Here is a 12,151-nt window from a genome sequence, read left to right on the forward strand (position 1 = left end):
GCCCGAGGACATGCCGGGTCGGCCGGGCGCCGGCATTCCGTGGCGCGGCTACCCGGCTGTTCCCAGGACCGTCCATGCGGACGGTCCCAACGTCGTCGGGTCGGCGTCATAAACGCCGACCCGGCTGTTTCCACCTTAGTGCGGAAACGGCCATAGTCTATATTAAGGTTTTCCTAAGGTGAGTATTTCACCCTCCAGATACACAACAACAGCTGCCTACCTTTTCTGAAGCATCATACACCTGAGTGACAATATCTAGATGGTGCAAGCAGGAAAAATACAGCAATGAAAGGCAGTACCATTTTGGGGGGCAGAGCAAATGCACTGTGGGATACAGTGGTGATGTGAAAGGCTGCTTTCTGAGACCTTAGAGAGCAGCTGCCAGTCAGAATAGAGAAAACTGACCTTGAAACGCCAATGCTATAACTCAATATCATAAGAACATAAGAAAGAAACTGCCGGATCAGACCAGAGGCCATCTAGTCCAGAACTCTGCTACTCACAGTGGCCCACCAAATGCCTTAGGGAGCTCACATGCAGGATGTGAAAGCAATGGCCTTCCGCTGCTGCTGCTCCCGAGCACCTGGTCTGCTAAGGCATTTGAGATCTCAGATCAAGGAGGATCAAGATTGGTAGCCATAGATCGACTTCTCCTCCATAAATCTGTCCAAGCTCCTGTTAAAGCTATACAGGTTAGTGGCCATCACCACCTCCTGTGGCAGCATATTCCAAACACCAATCACGCATTGCATGAAGAAATATTTCCTTTTATTAGTCCTAATTCTTTTTTCCAGCATTTTCCCTAATTCTTCCCCCCAGTATTATGTATCAGGCAGCTTCATGTGAGTGAAGGCTCAAGGTAGTTAACAATGCATTATAAAATCCATCATACCATTTAAACAATGAAATATTCACACCTGCAACAGACAAAACAAAACAAAGTCTCTGAACAGCAGAGACTTATTAGTTGAGGGTACCTCTAAGAGCCCTGTAAAATACAGCCACATGTTCTGGCATTTGGAAGTTACTCAAGACAGAGCAGAACAAGTTATCCAGCTGTCCTTGACAAGGGCCAGGGCCTTTGCAGCTCTGGCCCCAGCCTGGTGGAACTTTCAGTTAGCTGAGACCCAGGAGCTGTTCCACCATGCCTTTGGGTGCGGACAGCAATGGCATTAAACTAGCTGGCCTCCCTTTCCCTCTTCTCCTCCCCACCTCCTCCTGTATTTTGTTTTCCTGTTCCTTTCCCCTAGTTGTTAATATAATGTCAACCCTCTATGAGTTTACTTAAGACCATGAATTTATAGAGATGATTTTATTGACTGTACTGTTGTTTAACTGCTGATTTATTGTTGAAAGCCGTCCTGAGTCAGTATGAGGAAAGGTGGCCTACAAATAAAATAATAATAAAATAAAACTCCTGGTGGAAGGAATTCTGCAGTCTCAGTGCCACTGTTAAGAAGGGGCTGCCCCGAGGATTGTTTCGTATGGGGAAGGGTTTGCTTCACTTATACCCTGTCTTTCTCCCCAGTAGGAACTCAAAACAGCTTTCTGAGTTCTCTTTTCCTCGATTTCATCATTACAGCAACTCTGTGAGGTAGGTTAGGCTCTGTGTGACTAGCCCAAGATCACCTAGCCAGCTTCCAATGGCAGAGTGGGGATTCAAACCTGGGTCCCACTCTAACCACTATACCACACCAACGCTAAGCATTGAGTGCCTCCTCGAATGGTGGAAGAAGACAAGAACACTGTCTCAAAGGAGACCATAGGTTACTAGTAGGTTAATGCGGGAACAGGCAATCCTCACAGAGTCAATTTTAGCATTTCACTTTCTCTCCTTTCAAGAAGCTTAAGGGGAGTCTGTGTTGTATGTACCAAAGGATCAAGTCCTTTTTTTTTTTTAAAGAAATCCTACACATCTATCCCTTGTTCGCTGCCTGGCAATATTAGAAGAAGAAAAAAATAAAACAACTGAAAGCAAAGTATTTTAAGAGGCCAAATTAATTTTAAGTGCCTGTGTCAAAATTTTCACGAATTTTTCTCACACTGACTAAAATGCTCATTGCAGTTTGGGACCCAACATAGGAAAAAACACTGGGGGCTGGGAAACAGCTGCACGGCAGGGCCCTGATAGCCACCTTCCTAAAAGTGGCTCTCCTTGCATGGAGTTTGGCAACATGCATTTTAAAGAAGTTCCACATCTTTAAAAAGCAGCTTGAGGAGCTCTGCGCTAGGAGCTGGCAACCCCAGAAAATGGCCCAAGATTAAGACTGCAGAGGAAGAATGGGAGCTTTCACTGAATTTTGGATGGGAGAAAGGCATGCTTTATCAGATAAGATCTCTTCATCATTCTGCACAGCAGCCAGCATTTCTTATCCTGAGCATCACAAGCTCCTTGATTGGAACATTATGGGGGTGGGAAGGAAGAAGGGGGGCAGTGAGACTTCACCCATGTCCAAAGTCGTGTTTAAATTGAGAAGTCAGCTATTAGAAGAAGAAGAGTTTGGATTTATATCCCCCCCTTTCTCTCCTGTAAGGAGACTCAACGGAGCTGACAATCTCCTTTCCCTCTCCCCACCCCCAAAACAATGAACACCCTGTGAGGTGGGTGGGGCTGAGAGAGCTCCGAAGAACCGTGACTAGCCCAAGGTCACCTAGCTGGCATGTGTTGGAGTGCACAAGCTAAACTGGTTCACCAGATAAGCCTCCACAGTTCAAGTGGCAGAGGGGGGATCAAACCCGGTTCCCCAGATTAGAGTGCACCTGCTCTGAACTACTACACCACGCTGGATCTATTACAGGAGCAACATTACCCGAAGTATAACAGACTTATTTGACAGCCTGCCTCCACCAATACCAAGATCTAGGAGTCACAGATCCCAGCAGGAAACAAACTTAGCTGAGCTTCAGTTGCCTGAGACCCATAAAGTGGTGGAAAATGCTGTCATGTCACAGTTCATTTATGGCAATCCCGTAGGGTTTTCAAGGCAAGAGATGTTCCGAGGCGGTTTGCCACTGTCTGCCTCTGTGAGAGCTGAGACAGTTCTGAGAAAACTGTGACTGGTCACCCTGCAGGCTTCATGTGCAGCAATGAGGAATTGAACTTGGTTCTCCAGATTAGAGCCCACTCCTCTTAATCACTACCCCACAAGGGTTTTTTCAGCCTCTGCCATGATGTGGTGCAACTCTCTCATCCATCTCCCAGAGCTGAGGCACCATCCCTGAAAGCTCTCCAGGTTAAACTGAAAAAACTCTCTTCTCTGGAAGGTTGCTCTTGGAACAGCACTTATTGAGGTTCACCCTCCTGGGCTTTTTAGGCGAAATTATGTTGTTCAGTACTGATTTTATAATGTGAATGTTTTAATGTACTACGAACCACTTTGATGACATACTGTCAAAGGCCTTCATGGATAGAATCAACTGGCTGTTGTGGATTTTCCGGGCTGTATGATTGTGGCCTGGTAGTTTTTGTTCCTAATGTATCGTTTGCATCTATGGCTGGCATCTTCAGAGGCATGCCATAGTAAGATGTGTTCGAGAAACACGGTGCCAGCTATAGATACGGGCAAAAAAGTCAGGAGCAAACCCAAAACAGCCACTTTGAGGACCTTTGAATAGAAAAGAGATCTAAAAACAAACAAGACACAACCTGGGCGATGTTGCACCAGTATGCTAACACTGCATGCACAGCCTCTTTACACAAGTATCCTCTTTACACAAGTATCCACAAGGAGGAAATTCTTTCACCCTGCTAGCATCCTGTTTAAATCAGGCCAAGGACTAGGCTTGCAAGTGGCAAGAGGTGTTTAAAATTTGCAAGTCTATTAGAACAATAACAATATTGCTTGTGGCACGAGTGACTGTACGATGCACACAGTCTTACACCACAGAACACACACAATTACTCATTGACTGCCAGCCTTGGAAAAGTACAATTTATAATTAGGACCAACTGATCATACAACTGACAAGCTTCTTGTGCGCTGTGCCTGGGTGACACAGATGCTGACTTCAGGGTTACGGCGAAACTCCTATTAGCCCGGAAGAGCTAACAATGGTTCAACAGAGAAAGTAAGACTCCGATGCAACTGGTTCGGCAAGGCAACTGTCACTTTTCTTTTTTAAGGTGGAAATCTTTATTACTGAATGACAGAAGGAAGCAGTGAGAGCCCAGCTGGGTTCTTCTCATTCACAAGATCAATCTGCAGAGCTAATAATGAGACGGAGGGTGCGGCTCAAGCATTTGACATAAGCTGAGCACTACTGAACCAAAACGCTGAGAGAGGATGAAAAGGAACTAACCAGGGATGACCTAAGCCAAAAGCAACTAAAAGAAGAAGAGTTTGGATTGATACCCCACCTTTCTGTCCTGTAATGAGACTCAAGGTGGCTTCCAAGCTCCTTTCCCTTCCGATCCCCACAACAGACACCTTGTGAGGTAGGTGAGGCTGAGAAAGTTCCAAAGACTAGCCCAAGGTCGCCCAGCAGGTATGTAGGAGTGTGGAAACACATCTGGTTCACCAGATAAGCCCCTGCCACTCAGGTGCAGGGGTGGGGAATTAAGCCCAGTTCTCCAGATTAGAATCCTGCTGCTCTTACCACACCATGTTGGCTCTCACCACCAGAAGAGTCACCCCCCCAGAACTGCTATTAGTACAGTCCATTGTGGCATTGGATGAGATATGCTACCAGCATTAAGAGGAGCACAGCAGTCAGACCGACCATAAAGGCTGAAACAGACATTACAAGAACAAAGAAGTCAAAGGACAAGCACAGAACAAGAGCACTGGAGAAATGTGGGATGAGATTGGAAGGTCAAACTATATGTCACATTTGGAATCCACAACAGGATCTCCTGATATATGACTTTCTACACAGTGGAACCAGGATTAACTCTTTCCCTCCAAACTGTTTTCCAATAAACAGTCCCCCTATATAATACCTGGATTTCCTCTTCATGGTAAGAAGCAAGCCTGGCCTGTTTCTTTTATCAAACATGGTATGTAGCTGCTGAAGGAGGTACACTTCAAAGCAAGAGGGAGCATCTGACTGACAGCAAGAACACCTGGATTCAAATCCCTCCCCAGCTTTGGCCCACCTGGGTAGCCTTGGGCAAGTCACTCTTTTTTAGAGCCAGTTTCCCATGAGTGAAGGAGAGTGTGTGGTTGTGTATACGTGTGTATGTGTGTAAAGTGTCATCGAGTTGCAGCTGACTTATTGTAACACCGTAGCCCTGTAAGTATAAAGGATATTAAATACAGACATTAGAAACTTCAGATTGTGACCTCTTCTGAACAGAAAACAAATATGATCTCACTGAGACATGGGATCCTAGTGCAACAGAGAGGTAGAATAGGAAACATTCTATCTTTCAAACCAAGCATGGTGTGACACAGAAAAACCTAGTGCTCCTGTAAACTGCATTCATGCCAAGATTTGGTAAAAAATGTGAGAGTCTGGCTATACATAAGAACGCAGCTAACTAAGATTGACTTCTTCACAAGAACAAGAACAACCTCCTAATTCAATGAACTTCCTCATTCTGAGAAATAGTCTACATGCATTTTCTATGTGTCTTCTAACATCGTCACTACTACTGAAAGCTTTGCAGCTTTGGATAGCTGTATTATTTCCTTTTGAAAAAGTACAGGCCATATGTTGTCTGTCAAGGCTGGACAGAATCCTACAACAACTAATCCCGGGTCATTCAGTTTAACCCTTGCATTACAGAACAGCTCTCCTCTGGAAGTGTTCTTTAATCCACCGTAAAAATATTTTGGAAAAACTACTCCAATGCAAATTACTAAGCGCCTTAGGAGCACCAGGCAACTGCCTGAGTCAACCAGCTCTACAGGCTTTTGAGAATTTTTAATTCACAAGGAACAGATTTATGAAAGCAACAGAACCAAGTGCCATATTGCCTACGTTTTTTTTAAAAAAAGGGAGCCAAACTCCTAAAAGACATTTTGGCCTAGAAAATTAACACTATAATACCCATATTAACTATGCAGTCTTCTCTCTTAATGCAATCCCTTGTTTGAAGAACAATTATAACATAAGAGTAAGAGTGCAAATAACCATAGTAACAGGAAAATGCTGGCTCCTGCAGACTGCCTATAAAGCAGGAGATGAACAGTCATTTAAAAAGCAGCATGGGAGAGCTGAAGCTGAGCCATCCCCTTGCTCGTGTTTTTTCTACCCTAAAAGCACTTTTTGCTCTTTTTCATAGACGCTAGAAGAAGAGAAGAGTTTGGATTTATATCCCACTTTTCTCTCCTGTAAGGAGACTCAAGGTGGCTTACAAGCTCCTTTCCCTTCCTCTCCCCACAACAGGCACCTTGTGAGGCAAGTGGGGCTGAGAGAGTTCCGAAGAACTGTGACTAGACCAAGGTCACCCAGCAGGAATGTAGGAGTGCAGAAACACATCTGGTTCACCAGATAAGCCTCTGCCATTCAGGTGGAGGAGTGGAGAATCAAACCCGGTTCTCCAGACTAGAATTAGATTAGAAGAAAAAAACAATTTGAAAAAGGAGCAGGTGGGGATGATCCAGCTCCCTCCTCACCCTTGTTTTGCAGTCCAATGTCTGTACACTCACAGACATTCACACATACATCCTGGATTGAGCAACAGACCCAGTTCTGCCCACAGATCTGGGATTACCCTATCTCGTTTAACCTTAAGCATCCAAAGTGACTCAAGACAAACTGTAGTCCGATTGCTTGCTTCCCAAATCTGGAAACTTTCGGTTGTACTCTGTGCTCAAGGGCCAGAGGGAGGAAGGGTGCAAGCAGGGCAAATTAGACATAGTGATGCCTGTCATAAACAGAAGCTCTGGTGAATCCAAATGTGACCTATACCAGCAACATGGCATGCACTAATCAAACAGCTGATCTCTCACTGTAAAAAAAAGCTTTTAATTTTTCACAGGGGGAAAAAAAAATCAATCAAAACCCAGCCCTGATATACAACAGGATGGTTTCAACTTCGGTGGGCTTCAATGGGAATTGGAGCCCAGGCCAACCCACAGCAACAGTCATCCACCAGAATCCCTGAAGATTCCAGATATCAGCTGGCTACACAAAAATGATATGCTTCTCATTTCTGACTGACTGGCAGCCCTGACCTTGATGGTCCAGGTTTTTCCAATCTCATCAGATCTCTGAAGCTAACAATGGTTGACCCTTCCAAGTTTTTGGATAAGAGACCTTCAAGACATATCAGAGACATGACATGGAGACAAGTAATGGCAAACCATCTCTGAATGTCTCATCTTGAAAACCCCACCAGGGATCGCTGTAAGACAGATGTGACTTGATGGCAAAAAAACCCCTTTTGTAGTGCAGACAAAGCGCCCAAACTGTTAGTCCATGTACAGATTTTGCAATCATTTCCACTCCAGATTTGCATTAATTTGAATCTAAATCGTTTCTCCCAGGGAAACCACCACAGATATGTATCTACAGTAACTATTACCTTTTGGATCCATCCAATACACTATATTTCCTGCCTTGTGTATTTGATTAATAAGCATCCCTCTTGCATTATTAACATCGGATTGGATCCAGTAATCTGTTTCATTCAACCTCATAGAACAGTTCCAATCCTACTTAAGTTTTTATATCTGTAGATCCCATAGTTGATTGGATCATTATAGTGGAGAGATTGCTCAGAGAATAACCAATTAACAATTACTTTTCACTGTGTATTGACAGTAATATTGAAGGACTCAGAAGCAACATCTGGCTTGTTGACATGCTACCTGTGTCTCTTCTGAGCACTGATGCCCAATGTGACCCCCACGTAAATCGTCAGGAAAATGGCCAAGGCCATTGCCCAGTAAAGGCTTTTGGTAGGCAGGTGATTCCCAAGTTGAAACAGCCACCACAGGAAGAACTGGAGGACAGGTAAGCTGCAAGTCTGCTTGAGCTGTGAATGAAGTGCCAGGAACTGGAAGGGAAGTAATGTGCCCATCCTATCTGAGAACCACAACATCATCCTTCTTTATAACCTTGGCACTGTCATCCCAAAACCCAGGCAACTGCCAGCTAGCAAACAAGGTGGCTGCAGAAAAGAGAAAGACCATAGCAGAGGACACAGAGGAAAAGAGAAAGCTGGCCACAGTGGGGAGGGCAGTCTTACTTTCTTCTCTCCACAGCTAGCTGGTCCCCCTCTAGGCACCTTGGTAGCCTCATTTTATTTCTTGAGCTGCGCCTTAAGATGAGGCAAAGGCAAGAAGGCAGAAGTTTTCTGTACAGTTATAAAAATAAACTTCTGCTTTTTGTTTCATTGGGTTAATTAAGGGCAGTCACCAACCCATTTCCAAAAGTACCTAAGCAAAGCTTTTATATTTTCTGATGGGTTTCAGGGCAACGAAATGCTCTAATATTCACATTAATCTCCCCCAGAATCTCCATCATCACCAACCCGGACATGTGCATGTGTCTGTACACTGTATGCAACTGAAGTATGTTCCAGTTTATGATAGGTTGGGTCGCAATACATTTTTCATATTAATTCAAAACACCACAAGGATATCCGTTGTTTTCACTGCAACAGACAGCAGATATTACTTTGAAATTGTCTTTGTTTATTATAACTTCATGGGGATGTAGTAAAAACATAGAAAGAACCCTATGGGATTAGACCAATGGCCTATCTAGTCTAGCAACTTGTCTCAAACAATGGCCAACTAGTTATTCTAAAGGGCCAACAACACAGAATAGAGGCAGAGACCATCCTCAATGTTGCCTCTTGGCACTGATATTCAGAGATTTATTGCCTCTGAATCTGGAGATTCCTTTTAGTTACCATGGCTAGTGGTCACTGATAGACGTAGCCTCTATGAATCTACCTAATCCTCTTTTTAAGCCCTCTATGCCTGTGGCCATTACTATATCCTCCGGCAGTTAATTTCACATTTTAATCCCTCATTGAATAAAGAATCGTTTCCTTTTGTCCATCCTGAATCTACTACCCATCAACTTCATTTGATATCCTTGAGTACCAGAATTTTGGGAGAGGGAAAAAAGTTCTGTTTGCTTTTTCTGCCCCATGTATAATTTTATGAACCTTTACCTTGTCCCCCACAATAATCTATTTTCTAAAATATGACCCCTTCTGTCCATTTCCAGCAAGTTCATTCAGGAATATTCTGATATACCTGAAGTTGGGATTCTCCCCCCCTTCCCCAATTTGCATCACCTCAAACAACTATATTGAATTTATCACACTGTTCCTCACTCACCCAATTTGTAGAGATCCTCCGAGAGCTCTTCACAGTTGGTACTGATTTTCACCATCCTGAATAATTCAGTGCCTTTTGCAAATCTGGCCACTATACTGCTCACCCCCCGTTTCAGATCATTTATGAACAAATTAAATAGAACTGGCCCCAATTCCATCCTTGCGGGACATCACTGCTTACTTCCCTCCACTGTCAGAACTATCCATTTACACCAACTCTTCTCTTGCTGTTATTTAACCAAGTTTTAATGTAAAAGGGCCTATCCTCAGAGCCCATGACTGCTAAGGTTGCTCAGAAGTTAGGTGTCAAAAGACTTCTGAAAGTTCAAGAATATAATATCTCCCGGTCAGCATTACCTACATGCTTGTTCACTTTCTCAAAGAACTCCAAAGGTTGCTAAGGGAGGACTTAGCTTTGCGGAAGCCATGCTGCTTTTCTCTCAACAGGCTTTGTTCCTCTATGTGACTAATAATTCTACAGTTGTTTACAGTTTCTACTAGCTTGCATGGGGAAAACGTTAGGCTAACAGGCCTGTGATTTACCAATCCCACTCTGGGTCCCTTTTAAAAAATTGGTGTAACATTTGCTATTTTCTAGTCTTCTGGTATAGTGGCTGATTTTAGTAACAAGTTATACATATAGGTTAGATACATTTTGTTATGCCTGCTGTCAGAATTTCAAATAAGTATCTTATATTTGGTGAAATTTGACTTCTAAAATGATCAGAGTCAATGAAGAACATAAAAACAGTCTTACAAAATGCAGAAATAAAATCCACAAGAAGCATGATGGTAACAACCCCTCCCCTTCCAATTATTTTCACCTCAGGTTCAGCCTATTAACTCACGGCTTCAGACCAACCACTCTGTTAACCTAACTTACCTCTCAGGGTCGTTATAAGGCTAAGACCATAAGAGCCGTCCTACTAGATCAGCCCAGTGGTCTCCCTAGTATAGAACTCCACTTCACAGTGGCCAATCAGCTGTCCTGGAGTGCCAACAAACAGGGCACAGAGGCCAAGACCTTCCCTTCATGTTTCCTCCCAACGCTGTTATTCTGTGATTTACTGCTCCTTGACGTGCAGCCTCATGACCAATAACATGAATCCACTTGTTCATTATTTCACTAGTTAATAATCAAGCCAACCATTTAATTTTCCACTCCCAAGACGAAGGGAAGAACTAATTCGCAGGAAGAAGAATGGCTTCAGAAAGGCATACAGTTAGGAATCTATCACAGTTAGACATAATCGGCAGCATGCAGTTGCTTGTATTACTTCATTCTTATTAACTCTTGTTATCAAAGCTAATTAAGGAAAGACTGACTTAGTGGACCTGATCAAAAGTCCATCTAGCCCAGCACAGCGTGGGTGCACACCACATCTTTCCACGACCCCAGCAATGGGCATTCACTTGCCTCTGATCAATGGGTGTTTGGGCTACGATAAATATGAGTGGAGGGGAGAAACACAATATTATCCCCCCCCCCCCCACGACTCTCAGGAGCTCTTAGAGGGATGGCCAGAGAAAGGGGGGTATTTCTTCTAGAGGCAACGGAGAGCTACTTAACAGCCCTGCAAGAGTTATAGAGACAGGGGTGAGCAGAGGGGTCGTCGCGAAGAAAATGAGCGCGCAGTAGCGACCCCCACCCTAGACTTGCCCCTCTCATGCAACTCACCAACTCATGACCCCCCCGAGTCGGCTCTTTTCCCGGAAATACAGGCTGTTTCGCGCACCTTCCGGAAGTGACGCCAGAGTTGCTCTGTGTAGCTTAGTCGCGTCGAGCGCGAGCCCGAAGGCGGAGTCAAGGTGTGGAGGTGTTTCTGTTAACCCTTTCCGCGCTGTTCTTTTGCGGAACGTCCCATAACACGCCGGGATCTGATCTTGTGCAAAGCGAGGCTTCTCCAGGATCTTTCTGGTCGGGGCTGAGATTGGAACCTACGTCGGTCCCTAGAACAATTGCAATAAAACAACTTTTAAGAGTGATTCCCTTTTATTACAAAAACATCCCAGAATAGCGCTTAGACTTCCTGGAAATCTTCCCCAGGTTGCAAACTAAGCATTTGAAAAAGCGGGGACGGGGAGAAAACAAAGACGTTTCAGGGCATGACGGAGGAATCCTACTATTTGTAATATTTGTAATTCTGACATGAAGCTTATCATCCCGCATCGGATAAATTGGGCTCTTCTCCATCAACTCTCACGTCAAGCTATATATTCTTCAAAGTGCCACAAGGGTCCCTTTTCGTTTGGCAACAACAGAGTAGCTTGGCCTTTGGGGGTGGCGACTTATGGCGATGCATAGGATTTTCATGGCAAGAGAAGTTCACAGGTGGTTTGCCATTGCATAGCCACCCTGGACTTCCTTGGTGATCTGCCATTCAGGTATTAACCAGGGCCAACCCTGCTTAGCTTCCGAGATCTGATAAGACTAGTCTAGCCTCTCATCCAGGAGGCGTAGCTCTTGAGGAACAGTATACTTCTTCAGATACTTGAAAGATGCACTCTGCAGTTGTAGTTTGCCTGCAGACCAACTGCTTGCATGCCAAAAGCCCCAAGTTCAACCCTGAGCATCTTCAGCTAAAGATAGCAGGGGCTGGGAAAGGCCCCTCTCCCTCCGCACCCAGTCTGCATTTTTAAAAGTCTATTTATTTACTTACTTACTTACTTACCTACCTCATTTGTACTCCATCTTTCTCCCCAATGGGGACCCAAAGTAGCTCACTGTTCTCCCTTACTCCATTCTATCCTCACAACACCCCTGTGAGGTTAATTAGACACAGTGATTGACCCAAAGTCTCCCAGTGAGCTTCCATGGCATTAGTGGGGATTCAGACTTGGTTCTCCCAAATAATACTCCAACACTCGTAGCCACTACACCATACTGTCTTAGACACTTAATATCTGGAA

At 44.3% G+C, this 12,151-nt stretch overlaps 1 protein-coding gene across 1 annotated transcript in view; it reads right to left on the minus strand.

Annotated features, from left to right (window-relative positions):
* Window positions 1–11,018, minus strand: part of BIN3 (bridging integrator 3) — a 104,648-nt gene extending 93,630 nt beyond the window's left edge. The window contains exon 1 of the mRNA XM_048513416.1: window positions 10,920–11,018. Within this exon, the coding sequence (XP_048369373.1) occupies window positions 10,920–10,927 (8 nt within the window). The 5' untranslated portion in view covers window positions 10,928–11,018. The remainder of the gene's footprint in view (window positions 1–10,919) is intronic.
* Between the last annotated feature and the right edge of the window lie 1,133 nt (window positions 11,019–12,151).

This window comes from Sphaerodactylus townsendi, linkage group LG12 (genome assembly GCF_021028975.2).
Source record: "Sphaerodactylus townsendi isolate TG3544 linkage group LG12, MPM_Stown_v2.3, whole genome shotgun sequence".
In the NCBI taxonomy this organism is placed as follows: domain Eukaryota; kingdom Metazoa; phylum Chordata; class Lepidosauria; order Squamata; family Sphaerodactylidae; genus Sphaerodactylus; species Sphaerodactylus townsendi.